The sequence below is a fragment of the Aspergillus pseudodeflectus genome (genome assembly GCF_044049435.1).
Source record: "Aspergillus pseudodeflectus strain CBS 756.74 chromosome Unknown BJX68scaffold_60, whole genome shotgun sequence".
In the NCBI taxonomy this organism is placed as follows: domain Eukaryota; kingdom Fungi; phylum Ascomycota; class Eurotiomycetes; order Eurotiales; family Aspergillaceae; genus Aspergillus; species Aspergillus pseudodeflectus.
In genome coordinates this window covers 129,844-147,653 of record NW_027263836.1, presented here as the reverse complement: position 1 = coordinate 147,653, position 17,810 = coordinate 129,844, and the positions used below count along the sequence as shown (strand labels likewise).

At 51.3% G+C, this 17,810-nt stretch overlaps 9 protein-coding genes across 9 annotated transcripts; 5 read left to right on the top strand and 4 right to left on the bottom strand.

Moving 5' to 3' along the window:
• The first annotated feature begins 70 nt into the window (after positions 1-70).
• On the top strand, positions 71-1,191 carry BJX68DRAFT_246015 (DUF5315 domain-containing protein). Its single transcript, XM_071041586.1, has one exon. It carries the CDS (start codon positions 187-189, stop codon positions 943-945), a length of 759 nt encoding a protein of 252 aa, XP_070894407.1. The 5' UTR covers positions 71-186; the 3' UTR covers positions 946-1,191.
• BJX68DRAFT_246013 (MICOS complex subunit Mic12 family protein) lies at positions 1,192-1,929 on the bottom strand. Its single transcript, XM_071041585.1, has 2 exons — positions 1,844-1,929; positions 1,192-1,758 (listed from the first exon to the last, which is right to left on the bottom strand). Exons 1-2 carry the CDS (start codon positions 1,862-1,864, stop codon positions 1,396-1,398), a joined length of 384 nt encoding a protein of 127 aa, XP_070894406.1. The 5' UTR covers positions 1,865-1,929; the 3' UTR covers positions 1,192-1,395.
• A 139-nt stretch (positions 1,930-2,068) lies between these two features.
• On the bottom strand, positions 2,069-2,738 carry BJX68DRAFT_246011 (uncharacterized protein). Its single transcript, XM_071041584.1, has 3 exons — positions 2,474-2,738; positions 2,228-2,407; positions 2,069-2,133 (listed from the first exon to the last, which is right to left on the bottom strand). Exons 1-2 carry the CDS (start codon positions 2,649-2,651, stop codon positions 2,403-2,405), a joined length of 183 nt encoding a protein of 60 aa, XP_070894405.1. The 5' UTR covers positions 2,652-2,738; the 3' UTR covers positions 2,069-2,133; positions 2,228-2,402.
• A 408-nt stretch (positions 2,739-3,146) lies between these two features.
• On the top strand, positions 3,147-4,191 carry BJX68DRAFT_246008 (mitochondrial 54S ribosomal protein bL17m). The gene is made up of 2 exons (XM_071041583.1): positions 3,147-3,527; positions 3,670-4,191. Exons 1-2 carry the CDS (start codon positions 3,312-3,314, stop codon positions 4,036-4,038), a joined length of 585 nt encoding a protein of 194 aa, XP_070894404.1. The 5' UTR covers positions 3,147-3,311; the 3' UTR covers positions 4,039-4,191.
• A 995-nt stretch (positions 4,192-5,186) lies between these two features.
• On the top strand, positions 5,187-6,158 carry BJX68DRAFT_271343 (uncharacterized protein; the record flags this gene model as incomplete). Its single annotated transcript, XM_071046923.1, has 2 exons — positions 5,187-5,304; positions 5,368-6,158. 2 exons carry the CDS (start codon positions 5,187-5,189, stop codon positions 6,156-6,158), a joined length of 909 nt encoding a protein of 302 aa, XP_070894403.1.
• Positions 6,159-6,989: 831 nt separating this feature from the next.
• On the bottom strand, positions 6,990-8,215 carry BJX68DRAFT_181488 (alpha/beta hydrolase). Its single transcript, XM_071037216.1, has 2 exons — positions 7,892-8,215; positions 6,990-7,798 (listed from the first exon to the last, which is right to left on the bottom strand). Exons 1-2 carry the CDS (start codon positions 8,023-8,025, stop codon positions 7,018-7,020), a joined length of 915 nt encoding a protein of 304 aa, XP_070894402.1. The 5' UTR covers positions 8,026-8,215; the 3' UTR covers positions 6,990-7,017.
• A 191-nt stretch (positions 8,216-8,406) lies between these two features.
• BJX68DRAFT_271341 (phenylacetaldoxime dehydratase family protein) lies at positions 8,407-9,507 on the top strand (the record flags this gene model as incomplete). The annotated part of the gene is made up of 1 exon (XM_071046922.1): positions 8,407-9,507. The coding sequence occupies one exon, from the start codon at positions 8,407-8,409 to the stop codon at positions 9,505-9,507; it is 1,101 nt and encodes a 366-aa protein (XP_070894401.1).
• A 156-nt stretch (positions 9,508-9,663) lies between these two features.
• On the bottom strand, positions 9,664-11,443 carry BJX68DRAFT_271340 (fungal specific transcription factor domain-containing protein; the record flags this gene model as incomplete). The annotated part of the gene is made up of 4 exons (XM_071046921.1): positions 9,664-10,141; positions 10,190-10,570; positions 10,621-10,736; positions 10,847-11,443. The coding sequence occupies 4 exons, from the start codon at positions 11,441-11,443 to the stop codon at positions 9,664-9,666; spliced, it is 1,572 nt and encodes a 523-aa protein (XP_070894400.1).
• Positions 11,444-14,150: 2,707 nt separating this feature from the next.
• BJX68DRAFT_278828 (uncharacterized protein) lies at positions 14,151-17,559 on the top strand (the record flags this gene model as incomplete). The annotated part of the gene is made up of 2 exons (XM_071048609.1): positions 14,151-14,217; positions 15,503-17,559. The coding sequence occupies 2 exons, from the start codon at positions 14,151-14,153 to the stop codon at positions 17,557-17,559; spliced, it is 2,124 nt and encodes a 707-aa protein (XP_070894399.1).
• Positions 17,560-17,810: the final 251 nt, after the last annotated feature.

Sequence of the window (17,810 nt, the reverse complement as noted above, 5' to 3'; positions counted from 1 at the left end):
GAGAAACCACGCAATCCGTCGCTGATAATACTAGCGATAGCGATAACAAGCACGATAACGATAACAGCATCGATCTCTCCATTTCGCGTTGTTCATGCTCTACAGCGGCAGTCTCTACCTGTTCAGCAAAGCTCTTATACCGACTAGAATGTGAAGGGATCGCACTGTCAGTTGCACTTCAACTACATGGATACAAATTCCAATCTAGACACCTTGAAAAAGGTAAACTCTCAGCGTCTTCCCCCTCCTGCTCTTTTCCAGGGCCCGCCATCACATAATGCATCGAACCTCTCTCTTCAACCGCCCATACCTACGGTTGTGACTCCGGGAATTAGCCAGCCTGCTCCGTCGGTTCCCCTTCTACACCGCAGACGCTCCTCGCCCAAACCCCTGGACACGTCAGGTCTCTCGCCGTTTCTGTCCCGCACCCAGTCGCGGGGTGAGGTAGATGGCTCGGATGCTTTGTGGGAGGAGATGCAAAGTGCTCTTTCCGATGTGGAAGTCAGCGCAGCTGCTCGCGGACACGTCTTTGGAGAGAAACACTCCGAAGCATTGGAAGACCTCCGGATGAAGCATCTTCGTCTTGCACAGGCCTGGGCGCGGGGTGAAGCTGATGATGAGGGCTCGGAATCGAGAACGGCTACGAAGAGACCTTCGACACCAAAGAAAGAGCCGCGGGCGACGGGTGATACATCTGGAGAAGCTGAAGACTCGGCTCGCAATCTAGATGAGGAAACGGAAAAGGACATTCAGCTTGCGCGGGAGAGGCGCGAGGCTAATGATCGGTATTTTGATCGAGTCAATAATAGCGTATTGGATGTGGTGGCCAAGTTGGAGGATATTGCGCAAGCTATGCGGACTATGGAGGCCGAGAGCAAGGATATCTGGAGTGAGGATGACAGTCTGAGCACTGCTACTCAGTCTACTGTGAATACAGCAGGCTGAACTGAACTTGTCAGCATTGCTCTACTTTTCCGGTCATTACCACGGTGAATTGAGGCTGAGGCTTGTCCCTCAATACTTGCCTAGCGACTCCCTACGGACACCGAATGGCATATCCCGCCTTTCCAGATTGATATGCCTATGCCTCAGTACTTAGTACTCGCAGTTCTGTACTCGGGATCATTTCCCGCGCCCTTTGGCCATGAGTCGGGGCTCAGTTTCTAAGGATATTTATACTTAAAAGATACCACGGCCATATAACTGTATGCTATTGTACAGACAGAAGAACTAGACAGAATAAACCGACGCCATAAATGCCAATACACAATGCAAGGGTATAAGAATAAAAGCCGCACGTCCGCATCCAGAGCCACAGCCCAGATTTTAAAGGTCAATCCAAAACAAAAAACCCATTAGAGAGCAGAAAGAAGAATCAACAGAATTCATCCTCCATCACTCCCTCTTAACCAACCTCCGAACCCCCTTCCACCCCTCCACAGCCGTATCCCGCACATCCTCCCACCGACTCTCATACGCCTTCCTCGCCAGCTTCCGCACCTCCTCATTCCACTGGTGCTTAAGCTGATCCCTCATGCCCGATCCAGATGCGCCGCCCACGCCCATAACTTGCGCCGACACTTCCTCCGCATCTCTATCCGCTGGAAGCAACCGCCGGTCATACGCGCCCCTCGATAGCGCAAGGTAACTGATCGCCTGTGTTTGTTCGCGTATCGCTTGTTTCTGCGCAAGACGATTGGACTTGTGTACTTGGATTGTGAGGTAGAGCATTGATGTTGTGAGGGCGAAGCCGCTGAACTAGTTTTTCCCGTCACCAATTAGCTAACTTATTGACTATCGTGCACCGTTCATGGGGATCGCGCAGGGAAGGAGGTTAACGTACAAAGCCGGCGAAGAAACCCATGATTAGAGTTGTATGAAGGGTTCAACTTTTGACTGTCGTTCACTTTGCGTTCGCGGACCTTGAACTTTGAGGATGTGGAGCGGAGCTGAACGGATCTAGGGTGGTGATATTTCCTTTTCGGGTCATTACTGCCGCTGCTTTAGTACTGCTAGGATTATGTAACGGATCGTGCCATACCTATGGGACAGCCAACATGCTACTTCTGATTAGATTTCTGCTATGCAAGGGTTTTACTTGCTAAAATTAATATATGGAGAGTGACGCATAAGGTATGATTCAGACCTCCATGGTTGGCAGACGTCGTAATCGCCTGTGGTATACAAGAGCCATTAAAGTTAGGGCTAATATATGGTGCTTCTACAGTTTGACACGAGTGCGACTTCAACAGTATAGAAAAAAAATCGGCATCCCCTACGATAACTAGATATGGTAATCGTGGAAAGCATTTCCGACTATTGCTAGCCGGCTGCATAAGCTGTCTCTCGCTCTACTGCGATGCCCAAGTACCAGCATCACCAATGTTGTGCCAGCCATTGTCTCAGCGTAACTCGCCGAAGGCCCTAAGAACTAGCCACTGCTGCCTCGCTCTCCAGACTGACGAAGTGCCAGTATCTCTTCGCAGACAGTCGTCGCCAGAACTCCCCCGGAAAACGACTGCAAGGAAGGTATAAGTGCAGAAGAATGAGATCAAAGACACCGAGATGAAACAGTCTCGCAGGCCCATTGCATCAATCCAATGTGTGATGGCGTAGCTAAAAGCAAACCCAATCGTGTTCGGGATGATCATAATTTAAATAAATGATTCGCCGGCCATTGCTTCAAAACAGTCGGTAGCGTAAGCCAGTGATATCGCGCTTGCACACACGACGATGCCAATGATTAGAACCATGTAATGTGCTTCTTGGCTCGCACCAACACCCCACATGAGCATGCCGCCAGAAACCGTCAGGATGCTTACAGTTATGAAATTTGGGTATAAGAAGTCGAAGCTTTGAGATTAGCAATGCCATGGATATAGTATAGATACTGTTGATGAATTGGCGTGCGGCATATATAGCAAAGCTGTCAATCTAATTACATAAAGACATACAAAAAAGTGGTGAAGGATTTAAAAAGGTAAAATCATGATAAGAAGAAGATCCCTAATTCATAAAGCAAGTAAAACCTGACAATTCCAAAATTGAGCTCTTATACTTCCAAATTACTATGCGGAGCAGAATCTTGGCACTTGCCTAACTCCGATTGGCTGCGGGCAGAAATCGAAATCTTTCCAGCCAAACAACCTCACTCCAACAAGTCTGGTCACGACACTCACTTTCAACGACCTCACTTTCGAACTCCACGCCAATTCCTACCCTCGACCAGCTCCTCTTTACGGAACGTATCGAATTCTTCCACCACATTCCCTCCCCAATCTGCCCCGCAACCACCTTCATAACCACACAAAATGGCCGGCGGCGCCGCGAAATACCGACACCTGAGTCGCAGTTCCTCGCACCGACAAGCACTCCTCCGCAACCTGGTCACATCGCTCTTCAAGCATGAATCCATCACGACAACATGGGCTAAGGCCAAGGAAGCTCAGCGCCTCGCCGAGAAGCTGATTACCCTGGGCAAGAAGAATACCGAGGCGAGTCGGAAGAGGGCGTTGTCTACTTTTTACGTATGCTCTCCCTGCCCCAAAAAGGCCAATGGCGATCGGGATTTGAAATGGGATCGAATCCATTTGGCTCAGACTGAGACCGAGACCAATCCCGTTCACATTTCAGCAAGAACAGATCGCTAATGAAGCAATGAACAAACAGACCCCCCACGACATCCTCCCCAAACTCTTCGGTCCCCTCCGCGAACGCTACGCCGAGCGACCGGGCGGCTACACACGCGTTCTCCGCGTCGAGCCGAAAAAGGACGACCAGGCCGCGAGCGCGATCCTGGAGCTCGTCGACGGACCCAAGGATATGCGGTTTGCGCTGACGGCGCGGACGGTAGCGCGGAGACGGGAGCAGGGGCTTGAGGCGCTGAACGAGCTGACGCTTATGAATGTCAAGAAGGTTACACAGTTCCGGAAGGATGGGGTTGAGGCGCTTGAGCGGGAGATTTCGAAGTTGAAGCTTGGGAAGGAGGGGAAGAAGGGGGTTGTAAAGGGGAAGGCTGAGGAGGAGGAGGAGCAGTAGATATACCCTGCGAGAGGTTTGGATGGGGAGAGGAGGGAGAGGGTGCATTTGGAGCTTCATCGATTGATTCACTGTATTCTAGGTAGCATCTTGTGTATTGTACTCTATGTCAATTTCTTTTTGTTCATTATACTGGAGCTGCTTGGCTTAATAGACCTCTAGCAGGCATATATTTTGCAAAGATCAGCCTGATAGCAGCATGGAGCATCCCATTGATATTAGAACCTGGTTTGCTTTCAGGTTCTGGCTTCGTCACAGGGAACTAGGACCTACTACCACCCACCATCCTCCTGCAACCTCTTTAGTGCTACCGGCTCGACGTGGAAAAGACCCACCCTCACCCTTCCAGGTACTGATTTATCTAAGCCTCTATTCTAGGTTTTACCGTCGTGTGCCACAGATATAACCAAAGCATGTCCGCCAGCATCTGCACGCTGTTGAAGAGGGAGTAGACCAAGTAACCCATTGCAAACTGCACCTAGGTAGACCATGATTGGTGCAATAACTGTGAACAACATATAGAGATTCTATTCTCGAGGCAGGCAGGCTAGGTCAGAAGCATCGCCATGTTGGCCTTCGCAAGATGCGCTGGTGAAAGGCGACAGATGTACGACATAGGGCTGAACTGGTAGGACATAAATAAAGGCGAATCAACGTATATCACTGCTGACTGGAAATACGTACCGGTTAAATCTAAGCTAGTCCTGTCTTGCTCTTTCTCATTGTCTTTGAAAGTTGATTGAAGATATCAAACTTGCAAGAAGCAAGGCTGAACTAGCAACTTACACCACCACCCAGCCAGTACCCTACCTAGGGTAGAGGCAAAGCTTGCCCATATATGCACTGACCGCAAAAAGCAATATATCACACTGCATAGGATTGCCATAATGATTCGCCATGGTGCCTCCAGGGAGGATTGTTAGTAGATCCTTTTCCTAAAGGTCTCGGCTCAGTGTTACCCAAACTTTGAGTCAATTCCCAGCCTTGTCAGTTTCGAGGCTTATCATTAGCCCAAGTCTCGAGGGGATTCTAAAAACCTGAGGAACCCCTCTTCCTAAAACTTCTCCTCTTCAAGTGCGCCGTCCAACACCCCGTTTCCTGTCCGTACGCATTAGACAGAGAAGCACACTAATTCTACGCTCAGCACAATGCTTCTCCCGCCACAGATCCGCGGCCTCATCACCGGTATCTTCCGCAGACAGTCTACAGACTCAACCTCAGGTTTAGACTCAGCAAACGTACCGAATCCATGCTTTGACGCGTGCAGTATGCTGTCCCCCGCCGTCCTCTTCACATTAATCTAACCAACCCCCTTCTCTCCCACAACAGATCGCGCTGCTCTTGAAGCCCAAGGCACGAACAACATTGATATTATCTGCGCGCCAAACTCCGTGTTCCTAAATCTACGTGACGACTGCACGACCTGCCTTGAGCGCTTCATCGCAGCCGACAATGGCACAACCTCACAGCAGGACTTGGGCCCGACGTTCCAGCAGTGGATTAACTACTGCGATGGGGCCAACATCAACAATACTACCCAGGAGTTAGATATCAATGCGCTCCTCTCGTCGTGGTCCTCGTTGGCGGCGACGCAGTCGGCTCTCCAGCAGTCACTCTCTTCGCTAGGTTATAACTTTTCGCCCACCGCGACGACGACTGAAGGCAATTCGGATCTGGGCACAACTGTGACGCTCGGTGGGGGTAGCACACTCACTCCAACAGCGGGTCCCGCCGATGCAGCCGCAGAGAACGGATCTGGCGAGGGGACAATTGCGGGTGAAAGATCAGACCCACCAGATGTCGGCGTCATAGTTCCTGCTGTGGTCGTGCCTGTTGTTGTCTTGTCGCTGGTTCTGATCCTCGTGGGCTGCGTGTTGATGCGCCGGCAGCGGAGAAAACGGATCGAGATACAGAAGCAACATGGCACACTTTCTAGTAGTGATGGCTACGATCCAAAGGCACAGCTACACGCTGACCCGTTCAGGCCTGAGCTTGATGGTCGAGGTGTAGTGAGTGAAGTGGCGTCAACAAGTCGAGAGACCAGTGTCATGGCCGAGTTACCAGCGCGTGAGCCTGTTGGGAGTGAGATGGACAGTACCAGTAACAGACGGGATACTTGATTTGCATATCGGCATGATCACGAGTTTCCTTTGGATACAATCTTTTTGAGAGGGACTCCGGTAGCTGTATATGATGATAATGATAATGAATATATACATGGATCTATTAGTGTACGGCTGATTGTTGGAGCAGGTTACAATTACTTAGGGCTAGCTAGATGCATAGAATAATGCCATGCAAGATAAAGTCTATACCAACTCTGACCACCTCTTCATATATCTTATTACCTTGTCTCTGCCCCACCTGGTACCCGCCTATATATATGTTTCAACGCCTTTTATATGGATAACTACACCTGGGACCAGACGTGCAACATATAGAGACTAGCGATGTTCTCCATCAACCCCGTGAAGAAAGTGGTGAGGATGAGAGTAAAATTTGAGGCGTCACCTTCTCATGTGGTATGGATACTATACTACTAGTAGTCCCTTGTGAGGCTGAGATTATGCTAGATTAATCATTGGTTCAGGCGTTGTGCATCACTAACAGCGTGTTCATGGCGAATCAGAGACAAACTTTGGCTCGGAGGGGGGAGTCCGACGCCCATCTCCGTTGCCCCACAATGAAGCCTCGGTCGTCCGCAGCCGTTCGTGCCTCAGACAGTCTCTAGTTTTCAAGCTCCGTCAATTGGATCGTATCTACATGGATTTGTCAAGGGTTGCCCATTACTAGTATTCAGATAGGTGGTGACATTTTGGAGAACTTTCTAGTCGTCATAGATGTTGTCACGCTTAGGGCTTCAACAGCCGACTTCCCGAAGATTTGGTTCGTTTCGTAGTCTAGAATAGAGCTCAATGTACCTAGTAGCCGAATACGATGGCATAGCAAGCGCATTGCAAATAACATTCGAAACAATATCTACAAATACCGCATGACAAAGTCATACAGCGCCTCGTTCTCATACCCTTCCCCATTGTCCAGAAAGTGATCCGCCCCATGCACCCGCTCATACTTCACGTTCAACCCTAACCCAACCATCACACCCGCAACCTCATCCGCCTGCTCTACACCCACCGCCGTATCCTTATCCCCATGCAGGATATAAGCCGGGGGCAGGCCATGCTCATATATCTGTCTCGGAATCCTCCATCGCTCTTGCTCTGTAGCTGAAACATCCCCTCCAATCCCCCACAACTCCGCTAGTGATGCAGTCCGCAGCATGTAGACGTACATATGGCTCCGCGGGTCTTCGGGGACTTTCCCGCTGCTTGCGATCGCGGGTGCACTGCGATCAAGATGCGCGGCCATTTCGTCCCTCGAGGCCGCGTACCGCCCGTTCGGCGCGGGCTGCGGCCTCGTAAAGAATGTTCCCAGCGGGTCTGTTATCGGGTAGATGGGGACAATGACCTGTGGCTTTGGGTCGATGTAGAGCCCCGCGAGGAGGGTGAGATATCCACCTGCAGAGCTGCCGGAGACGGCGAGGCGGGTGCTGTCGATGATGCCCTCGAATTCCTTTTTCTCCTTGGATAAAACCGAGGCGAGGTCGTTGCGTATGAAGTGGATGCAGTCCTTGACGTCTTCGAAGATTTCGTTCACGGGGACTTGGGGTGCGAGGCGGTAGTCTGCGGAGATGGCGATGTAGCCGCGGGTTTGCACGTTGCGGCGCATGTGTGGGGAGATGAGGTCGCGGCGGCCTTGACTGGTGGTGTGTTAGTTGTTACCGTCCCTTCTTATAAGGGAACTAGCGGGCAGGGGACATGTTGAGATGAATGCGTCAACCTTGGGTACTTACAGAAGACCGCCGCCGTGGAACCACAGAAGGACAGGCGCGTTTTTGACATCTTTAGGCAGGTAGATGTCCATCGGGAGGTCTAGAGAGCCGAGACTCTTGTAGGTGATTGTGAGGTCTGGTTTGATGGTCGACATGGTTCGGTGATGGATGTATTGTAAGGGTTGTTGAATATTGCAATGGGCTGGATGGCTTTTAAAGCAGGTGCTCTATGACTTTATCATAAGCATGAGTTGGAGAACTTGGAGTGGGACGTCGGACTTGCAACGCCGAAGTGGAGTTGCTGTCATCCCATCATATAGATCCGGTTTGGCGTACAGAGACAAAAGTAGCCATGAAGAATTCGGGGGTGGAACTCCGATGAACCACTCACTAGGTGCTGACAGCCATTATGTATCAGAACAATCATTCTGCCTCGACCAGGAATTAGTTGTTATCATTAGTCTCCAACACGAAAAAAATAGAGTCCATCTTGTTCTCACCCGAAAACATTGACACAGGGGAGTGGACAATTTCCAATGTCACCAGAGAAACGCAACCACTCACTTAAGCGGCCACCAGGCCACAAAGTGCAGAAACAACGATGGACGGTCAAGTTCCCGGAGAATGTACACACAGTCTGTACACTCTACCTAGGCGTCCAATCCCACAGAGGAGGAATCGATCAAGCGCGCACGCAAGCCGAGCGGCAGATTGACCACCTCCTCAGCGAACGGGGTAACCAGCCCGCCGTGACAGAGACTTTCAAGATAACCGCCGGAAACGACATGCCGGGGACAAAACTCTGGATCGCACACTGGACAGACCCGGCTCAATTCTCCGCTAAATTGAAAGAGGTCGACCTACTGCGCATCTGGCAGGGCCTACCTGCCGACGCAGGGCGCGACGACATCGGCCTCTGGTGTGAGGGGTTCACCGTTCCCTTGGACCGGCTCCAGACAAACTACGTCCGACTCGATTACCATAAACCGGGGCTGGCTGCGCTGCCGAGGGTTGAGCTGCCGCCGCATGATTTCACCGAATATTGGGGCGCAGGAAGAGATCGGCTGGCTGCTTCTGCCTATGATGAATTTCCGCTCCCCGATCGGCTTACTAGTATGTCTCGCACACAGGCTGTGGGATTCGGGCAGCGAGTCTGTGGACGTAACTACGACAACATGTGTCATATCCGGTCCGGCCAACGGTGGGAGGATTGCGATGCGGAGGAACGTGAGGCCTACGAAGGCGATCTCCAGCCAACGCTCATGCGAGGTATGCAATATCTGTGGGAGAATCCCGAGGAGACGGGCTCCATCGGGCTCAGAATGGGGCAAAGGGTCATTGCGACAGATAAGCAGCCGCTGCGGGAGACTTCTGTCATTGGGTTCCACCGGAACTGGGCGGACATGGAGAAGTGGTCGAGCCGGCATCCATCGCACTTGGAGATCTTTAGCGCGTCCATGAAGCATGGCAAGCGGTTTGGGGATGATAGGAAGTTCATCACTTGGCAGGAGGTTGCCATCCTCAAGGAAGGGGAGGCGGCCTTTGAGTACATCAATTGTGATCCCAGGACAGGGGTTATCCGGTGGATAGAAATGCAAACTCAGGATCTCGCGAGTACCAAAGTAAGTAGGCTATAAGGTCACATTGGTCATTGGAATGGTAATTCGTAAGGGGCGGGTACTGTTTGTTCGTTTGGAATGGTAGGGTCGCTTAGGACATTGAGGCCGCTGAAACCAACCGGAGACAGGTGAAACGCTGACTGCAGATCTGGATCTACCTGCCTGTATCACAGCTTAACCCAAGCTCATAATCAGGATAACAGAATGCACGAAAAATACATACCAGTCAAATGTCATTAGATTATCACAATCAAAGGAGATCGGTTCCTGCAGAGTACCCATCTGAGTGATCCTTTTCCGGGCGTCGTTTATCGCGGCCTGAATGGGCGATGCCACCGTCCAAGTTCGACCCAGCTTATCGACAAACGCCGATACTTGCTCAAGCTGCCGAGCTGTGGCACTGTTGTCGCTAGACAAGCCGGGCACAAGTAGCTTTAGCAGTACAAGGCTGGTCACAGTCGCCGCGGTGTGTACAAATGTCATTGGTAGTTGATCGAACCCGTAGTCTCTTGAGTAAACTTTCAATAGTTGGAAGATCAACGTGAGAGACTGTTCACAGATCTCGAATCCCTGGCGGAAGATGGCGAGATGATTGGACATTAACCTTCGAGGCGGTCGGTATAATATAATCATCACAGTGTGATAGTAGATGCTAGAACTGTGAGTGCTATCTGCTATTGGAAGAAAGAAGCCTACTTACTGGAGATGAAGTACATATGGCGGCACCGCGTTCTTCGACCATTGATTCCAATGCAGCTTGGACGGGAGCTCAACGAGCCATTTTGTTAGGGCAACATAGAGCGACTTCGTCGATGCCGCAAGAATAGTCGCATCGTCAGTTTTCCTATACTCGAAGACCTCGGTGATCATGCGATGGATGATCTTCGATAAATTTGCTAGTTGAGTGAAACAACTGGTGAACGCAACACCGTCCTCATACTGCGTTCGAGACGTGTCTTTCTCAATGTACTCGTCCAACAGCGAGTCCCAGTCAACGGGATATGCTATGCGAACAGAGTCTTGCACGTCTGCTTCACTAGAATGAAGACCAGGGGGTCGCCCAAAGTATAGACTTAACTGTCTATAACACGTCAGCTCCGCCGCTATTGAGACTACCAGGAAGAGACTTACTTGTCTGCGATGAAACACGCCCAGTATACCCGTCTGAGAACCTCCCTATCCACTTCCGAGTCATGGGTCGTTTTCCAGTGATTCGGATCAAGATGCAACCCATCTCGTGGACCATCCTAAAAGCAAGACCTGACAAGTGTCAGCAGTTAACTGAGGCATATCCATTATATGAAGCAGTCAAGCAACCTGTCAGTAGCCACCCTTTTGCTTGCTTCCCGCGTCCCACATCATGCTGCCCTAAGAGGAGCAGCGCTTGCACTGTGGTAACATCTGGCGAGTCGAGTACTCCCCCGTAGAGAATATTCTCTGCATATTCATAAAACGCGTCTGACAGGCTCCTTACTTCATCCTCATGACTCAAGAGAGAACCAAGAGTGGCAATGGTGTAAAAAAGGAGGTCGGAATAGTATGGGCCCTTGCCCGCTTTATAGTCACGAAGGAAATACTCCCGGTACAGAACCATGTGGTAGTAATATGCGTGCTGAAAGAAGGCCGACATGGCGCGCTGACAGATCGGGTTGTCGGGAGCGAGCCGGCCATATGCGGCAGCATCAGATGCACCTTGCGGACTCGGCCCAGTGCTGCTTGCGACTTGCTGTATCTCGAGCTCGGAGCTCCGTAGCGATGGTCGCAAATCTTCATCCATCTCTTCGTCTACACTCGGAACTATGGGGTAGAAGCTTGTCTCGCCGAAAAACTGAGCCATATGGCCGTGTTTCATTCTCAGCAACGAGCCTCTAGATGCTCTACGGCTCGAACTCTCGGGGTTCCTTGTCGGCGGTCGCAAATGATCACCAGATGACTGCTGAAAGTTTGCGAGCATCTTGTCTCGTTCCAGATGACTAGCACTTGCCAAGTTCGTGATGAAAGCTTGTAGGGAAGCGACTTGCTCTTCAAGAGCGGTGGCATAAGAGCGAGAAATCGGCCTGGAAAGAAGTAATTTCGTATCATTTTTCGTAACTCGGCAACTCCAGTGTCTGGTATACCCACCTCCTCTTCATAGAATCTGTATTTATGCACTCCACGTTGGCTGAGATACATTGCCCGCATGGGCGGGCACGGTCACACTTGGCCTGTAGAATTTCGATCAATAAGAAGGTTCTCTCCAGAGTCATAGATAAAAGTCACCTTGCGCCGTCGACATCTTTCACATCTAGACGTTCGATCAATATAGAGTTGTTGCTCTGGGAGCCGTTGGAGCTTACGATATGCGCCCAGAACCTCCATTTACTCCATGATCTGCACGAGCCTCTGACAAGCTTCTGGCGCTCATTTCGGAATCAATGGGTAGGCCTGACCAGCAGAGACCATCAATTGTTCGTAGTGCTGAATTCTAGGTTATATAAGAGGAATGCAGGGCCGTTGCAATAAGTGGGAAAAGCCACTTAGCACAGTAGCTAGCATCTGCAGCTGAGAGTTGAAGCTTGAGAAGGGGATTTTGTGACTCAGTCTCGCGGTGTTCTTTGGAGAAGTTGGGGGCGATGATATTGAGGCCTGAATTCTAAGGCATAAATTAGCCCTCCATCTGGGCTGGGGAGCCACAATCTCAATGTTGATGATCAACTCTCTACCTGAATTCATCAAATCGAGCACATGATTGCAATGTGGGCTTTTGGATCTCGATACGGAGTACCATGAGATCAATATCATCAATGTCAATGAACAATGCGAGAACCGGAATGTTAAGGCAACAATCCCGTCGCCAAAGACCTGCGCTGCCAGTCGGTGATCTGGCAAGGCATGGTAAACAATAAATGTGTATAGCTCTGTGCTCGAGGCCAAGGATAATAGAGCTCCGCCGTTGAGGAAGTACGGGTATGCTGTGCAGACAATGAGCGGGGCTTCAATGGCCTTCCGACCGCTACCTGTTTATCACACAGCTCGCCGGGAGCCTAAGCAGCTTTCGTGCAATTGATACCCTAGTCGAACATTCCAGAAATGGAGAAAAGCATGCATGAAGCCATTACATGGGCTGCATGTCTCTGCAACTGCCAAGTAGGTTGCAGACGAAGAAGGACTACGAAAGGTAGGATGAAGTAAGTTTATCCCAAGAGTTGTGATACTCACTATTACTACTGGTATAGTGGAGCTGGCGCTTGATTTAGATAAAGAGTAGGTTTTAGGCCCTGAGAATCAGCTGTCTCTACTCAGGTAAAAAAGAGTGTGTACTTACTCTAAGTCAACGGCAAGCACTCTTAAGTGCTCGTGCACACTCAATATTACGAGACAGTATTGCTAATCTCCTCAAACTTTCAAGGGAGCAACATCGCTTTACACTAAGTACACTTCCAACTCAAGGAAGTAAAGGAAACCGGTATGCCACAGTACTGGCTGAGAAACGCTTGAAGCACTGGGTGCAGCCAGGACCACACAGTCGGGGGAGCAACTATACCCAGACTGGGGATTTGCTCGTATTCGGAGCGAAAATTCTCTCATTGGTTGAAATCCACAAAGGCGAGCTTGATGTGGGCCCCCCCGCAGGACTTCTGTGCGGGGAAGTGGGGTGAAAGGCTGGGCATGCCCTAACTGTGGGAGAGTATCTAGTGGGATCTATCAACTTCCTGTAGTGATTAATGGACTAGTATATCTTAACCTTGTCTATGCTGGTAGGAATAGTCTGTGATTGCCACTGTAGGCTTCTTTCATAGAATCTTACATACCCTTTTTTTTGGTCTCCTTATGATTATGTCTATGAGGACGCCTTGTATCTCCAACTTCCGTTGACAGCTCTTCAGCTAGTGCCAAGCTCTTAGCTTTGTTCAGCCATGCTTGCATTATTACTGAGCATCCAGCTTATATTGCCTCTAGTTTCCGTGGCAAATTGCAGATTGGGTGGCCACCATGCATCATCGCAGGACGCACCGCAAATCCAAAAACGGCTGTCTCGTCTGCAGACAGCGCAAAATCAAGGTTGCTCTCCTCTTTAATATTGCCAGCTGTACGGATCAGGCTAACTAGTCACCTAGTGTGATGAGGTGAAGCCGCGCTGCACAAACTGCATCCGCTTCTGCGTTCCCTGTAGCCTCGACCCTGACCCTGAATCCGCCAATTCGAGGTCTGTCACGGGATCCACTACTGTGAGTCCAGGAAAGCGCGGACGAGGCCGGCCCCGGAAGAAGTGGGGCCCTGCAGCCGGTACCTCAGGACCTCAGGAGCAATTACCTGCACACCTGAACAACCCAGACCTTGACGGCCCATTGCTGAATGCCCCCGACCTCGAACTGCTCCTGCATTTCACTTCCCACACTGGGCGCAGTCTCGCCCATTCCGATCCACCGGATAACCCCATCGCTCGGTTCTGGTCGCATAATGTCCCCCGCATAGGCCTGTCATGCCATGTCGTCCTCCATCTCGCTCTGGCATTAGCAGGCCATCATCTCGCATATACCACTGAACAGAACACAGCCAAATGCGCTTATTATACAGCTCTTGCGCAAAAGTACAGCGCAGTCGGTCTGGTGGAACTCACAAAGGCCCTTGCAACTATCAACAACGCAACATGTGGCGCGCTATACACGGCTGCCACCCTCATGACATACTGTACATTCGCATCAGGCCCCACAGATGACAATGACCTTCTTGTCTGCAACATTGGCAGTCATGCGCCGCAGCGCTGGATGTCGGTTATCCAGGGTGTGCGATTAATCAGGGAGAGGTTCGAGCCGGACATCCTCTTTTCCGGACTCCTAGAACCTCTCGCGCCCTCTTCCGAACCAGATCCAGAGCCCACAACGCCTGCATGCATTGAAGAGGGATACCGGCGGCTCGAATGGGAAGAGCCAATGCGGCGCCTGCGAGATCTCATCACCTCAGACAAAGACAGCGCCGATACAGACACAGCAGATACAGTAGTCTACCTCCAGGCCTACGAGCGTATCGAGTCAATATACGAAGCGACGTTCGGCAACGCCGATGGCCAGTTTACATGTCCACCAAAAAATAAATTCATCTTCATCTGGCTGTACATGGTGGAGGAGCGGTTCGTTGCGTGCCTGCAACAGAGGCGGCCACTAAGCCTGCTCATTCTGGCGTATTATGCTTTATTGCTTACCACTATGAAGCGTGACTGGTTTATGCGGACCTGGCCGAGGCATCTTCTAACGAGGATTCAAAAGTTACTTGGTGAGGGTTATGAGGAGTTGCTGCGTTGGCCGCTGGAGCAGGCTGGTTTATGTACGGATGGGATGCTGCGTATCGCAAGCTGACCATTGTTTGAGACCCGGGTCTGTAGGTGTGTATTGACTTATGCTATACAAAGTGTAAGACAGTTTTGAGCCAACCATGATACGTCATCCCGATGGATTATCATACATGCTGTCAAAATAACAGTCTAGCATACACAAATTAATAATAGGGGTACTGAGTAAAGTAAACTAAAATCCTTGAGTGAAATGCAAGACGACGCTCGCTAGCTGCCGAGCTCTCATCTGATTGTAAGCGAAAAATCACTCATTCGCCCCCAGAGTCTTACCCCAGTGCGGAGTATTGCATTGCAGACTGTGGTTTGGTCTTGTTCGGGGTATATGTCTCCGCCTCTCCAGGATCTGGACATTCTCCTCAATCACACTCGGCTTAAATGTTGTTCAATACACCGAGATGGCTAAATCCATCTTGCAAGAATCGCGAATCTGACTATATAAGGGCCTGCTGGTCTGGTGTTTGCCTGATGCCTTCCTCCAACCCAGTCGGCCCCAACGCATGAGACATACATTAGCTTTGAGTATTGCACCACGATGATTCTCTCCAACTACATCAGGTAAGAGGCTCCTGTCAGATGTAACTTCAGCCTGCTGTTCCCACCCTAACCTCTTCATCTGCAGACACCGTCTCCACCTCGCAGCCCTAGCCTTGTCTCTCATCCAACACGGCCATGCAGCCCCAGAATGTACATCCGAAACCCCCGATGGCCCCCTCCAGATCACCGCATCCTGCATTGACCCGCTCTACACTACACCAGTCATCACTAGCCGCTCTGACTTCTCCTTTCCCATCCCGCACCATAGGGTCTCGGGCTACTTCAATGATACCTCCGTCGACTTTAACATCTACCTTCCTATTACCACCAACAATAACACTAACAGTAACACCAACACCAACACCAACACCAACACAATCTGGCCCACCCGCTTCTTCCAACTAGTCTACCCGCTCCAAAACTCCACCGCAGAAGACGAGGCAATTGCCTTTGGCGCCGATAGCAACGCTTATACCGTCCGCGTCGCGGCGGGGATTGGGTATCGTGGTGACGCGGCTGTTGCGAAGCTTTCAAAGAGGATTGCGTGCGAGTATTACACCTCCAACTCTAGCAACCACAATGATATCGTCACCACGGGCGATGAAACCGAGGAGGATAATTCCTGCGCCATCCACGGCTACATCTACGGCGGCAGCGGCGGCTCGCTACAAACAATCGGCGCAATCGAAAACACCGAGGGTGTGTGGGACGGCGCCATCGCGCTCATCCAGGCAATCCCAATCTCGAACCTGAACAACTGGGCAATTCGCGCGCTCGCGGGGCTCGTCCTGGACGGGAAATCCGCCGCGCTCGTTGATTCGGTACAGCCTGGAGGCAGCGGGGACCCGCTTACAGACGCGGAGCTGGATCTAGAGGACTTCGAACGAGATGTCTTCGAGGAGGCGAGTGCGCTCGGTGTGCCCCTGCGCGCGTGGGAGGATTTTGACGGTGTAGCGAGGAATCGTACGAAATTGTACGAGGTGCTTAGAACGTTGGTTGTTCGGCCTGTAAAGCAGGCGGATCCGACGTTTGTTGATGATTTTTGGGGGAGGAAGGGGTATCTTGGGACGGAGGAGTCGGGGCTGGGTGAGTTCTTTCGTGGGAGCTTGGTTGAGTATAATGATACTGTCCAGGAGGTCGTGCTGGGGGCTGATGGAGTCCCTACGAGTATTGTCTTGGGCAAAGTCCCGGAGGGGTCACCTATTGGGCTGGAATTCACGATTGTCAATGGGGACCAGGATCTCGGCACATTTACTGGCCTGCTGGACAAAAACGATAAGTCTGTATATCTATACGGCGAGAACAACAAGACTACACTCAGCCACCTCGCCGCGGGCACACACCTCCAAATCGACAACCGGTGGTACCTAGCCATACACACCTGGCACCGCCACCAAATCCCGCCTCTCCGCGCCGGATACTACGGATACAACGACTACCTCAGAACCAAGAACGGATCCCCACGCTACCCACAACGAGACACCTTTCTCGCGCCCTCGATTTCAGCCTCAGCCAGCGGCGGCGGCACTCATACCGGCTCTATCAAGGGCAAACTCTTCGTCATGGACAATCTAGTCGACTACGACGCCTTCCCGTGGCATGCGGACTGGTACAAGCAGCAGGTGCAGCGGGCGCTCGGGGGCCGGGCTGATGATAACTTCCGGCTGTACTATAATGATCATGCAGATCATCAGATGGGTCCCGTGCCGCAGTCTCTGCAGGCGCGGTTGGTTGATTTCACGGGGATCTACGAGCATCTGCTCCGTGATTTGAGCGCGTGGGTTGAGGAGGGGGTTGAGCCGCCTGTGCCGAGTCGGTATTCTGTTAAGGCAGGGCAGGTGGCGCTTCCGGGAAGTGCAGCGGAGCGCCGAGGTGTGCAGCCGGTTGTTGAGCTAACCGTTGATGGGCGGAATCGCTCAGAGGCCGCAGCGGGAGAGTCGGTGCTGTTTCGCGTGCGTGCTGAGGCGGTGCCGAGGACTGGAAAGATTGTCTCTGTGGAGTGGGATTTCGAGGGGACGGGAGAGTTTGTTCCGGGAGAGCTGCGTAAGGCGAGTAAGAGAGTTGATATGTGGGTGCGGCATGCGTATAATTCTGTTGGGACGTTTCTACCTGCGGTTAGGGTTGCTGTGCATCGGGATGGCGATACCGAGACCGTGTTTGCCAGGGTGATGAATCTGGGCCGGGCGAGGATTATTGTTAGCTAGATTATATTGAAGGGAAGAGTGGTCTATCTAGTAATGTATCTGCAGCAGTCAAGACATGGTAGCTTAATAAACAAGCGCATCCCTATGGCAGTGTATACTAGACACGATGGACAGGAGCAGCTTTGGGTCCTCGGAATTCGCACTACTCTATGGCTGTTCATGGACCGGTGGCTCTTGGGAGTTCTAGCAGGTATGTTAAGAATCAGGCTGGAGCACCGCAAACTTTCCAGTGGTAATTGAGTGAGACCATA

Excerpts from the sequence above, each read along its gene's own strand:
- BJX68DRAFT_246015 (XM_071041586.1), top strand. The coding sequence starts at position 187 with ATGGATACAAATTCCAATCTAGACACCTTGAAAAAGGTAAACTCTCAG.
- BJX68DRAFT_246013 (XM_071041585.1), bottom strand. The coding sequence starts at position 1,864 with ATGGGTTTCTTCGCCGGCTTT. Across the intron at positions 1,759-1,843 it reads TGGGTTTCTTCGCCGGCTTT|TTCAGCGGCTTCGCCCTCAC; the intron begins GTACGTTAACCT and ends GGGAAAAACTAG.
- BJX68DRAFT_246008 (XM_071041583.1), top strand. The coding sequence starts at position 3,312 with ATGGCCGGCGGCGCCGCGAAATACCGACACCTGAGTCGCAGTTCCTCG. Across the intron at positions 3,528-3,669 it reads GGGCGTTGTCTACTTTTTAC|ACCCCCCACGACATCCTCCC; the intron begins GTATGCTCTCCC and ends ATGAACAAACAG.
- BJX68DRAFT_181488 (XM_071037216.1), bottom strand. The coding sequence starts at position 8,025 with ATGTCGACCATCAAACCAGACCTCACAATCACCTACAAGAGTCTCGGC. Across the intron at positions 7,799-7,891 it reads TTCCACGGCGGCGGTCTTCT|TCAAGGCCGCCGCGACCTCA; the intron begins GTAAGTACCCAA and ends ACACACCACCAG.
- BJX68DRAFT_246011 (XM_071041584.1), bottom strand. The coding sequence starts at position 2,651 with ATGATCATCCCGAACACGATTGGGTTTGCTTTTAGCTACGCCATCACA.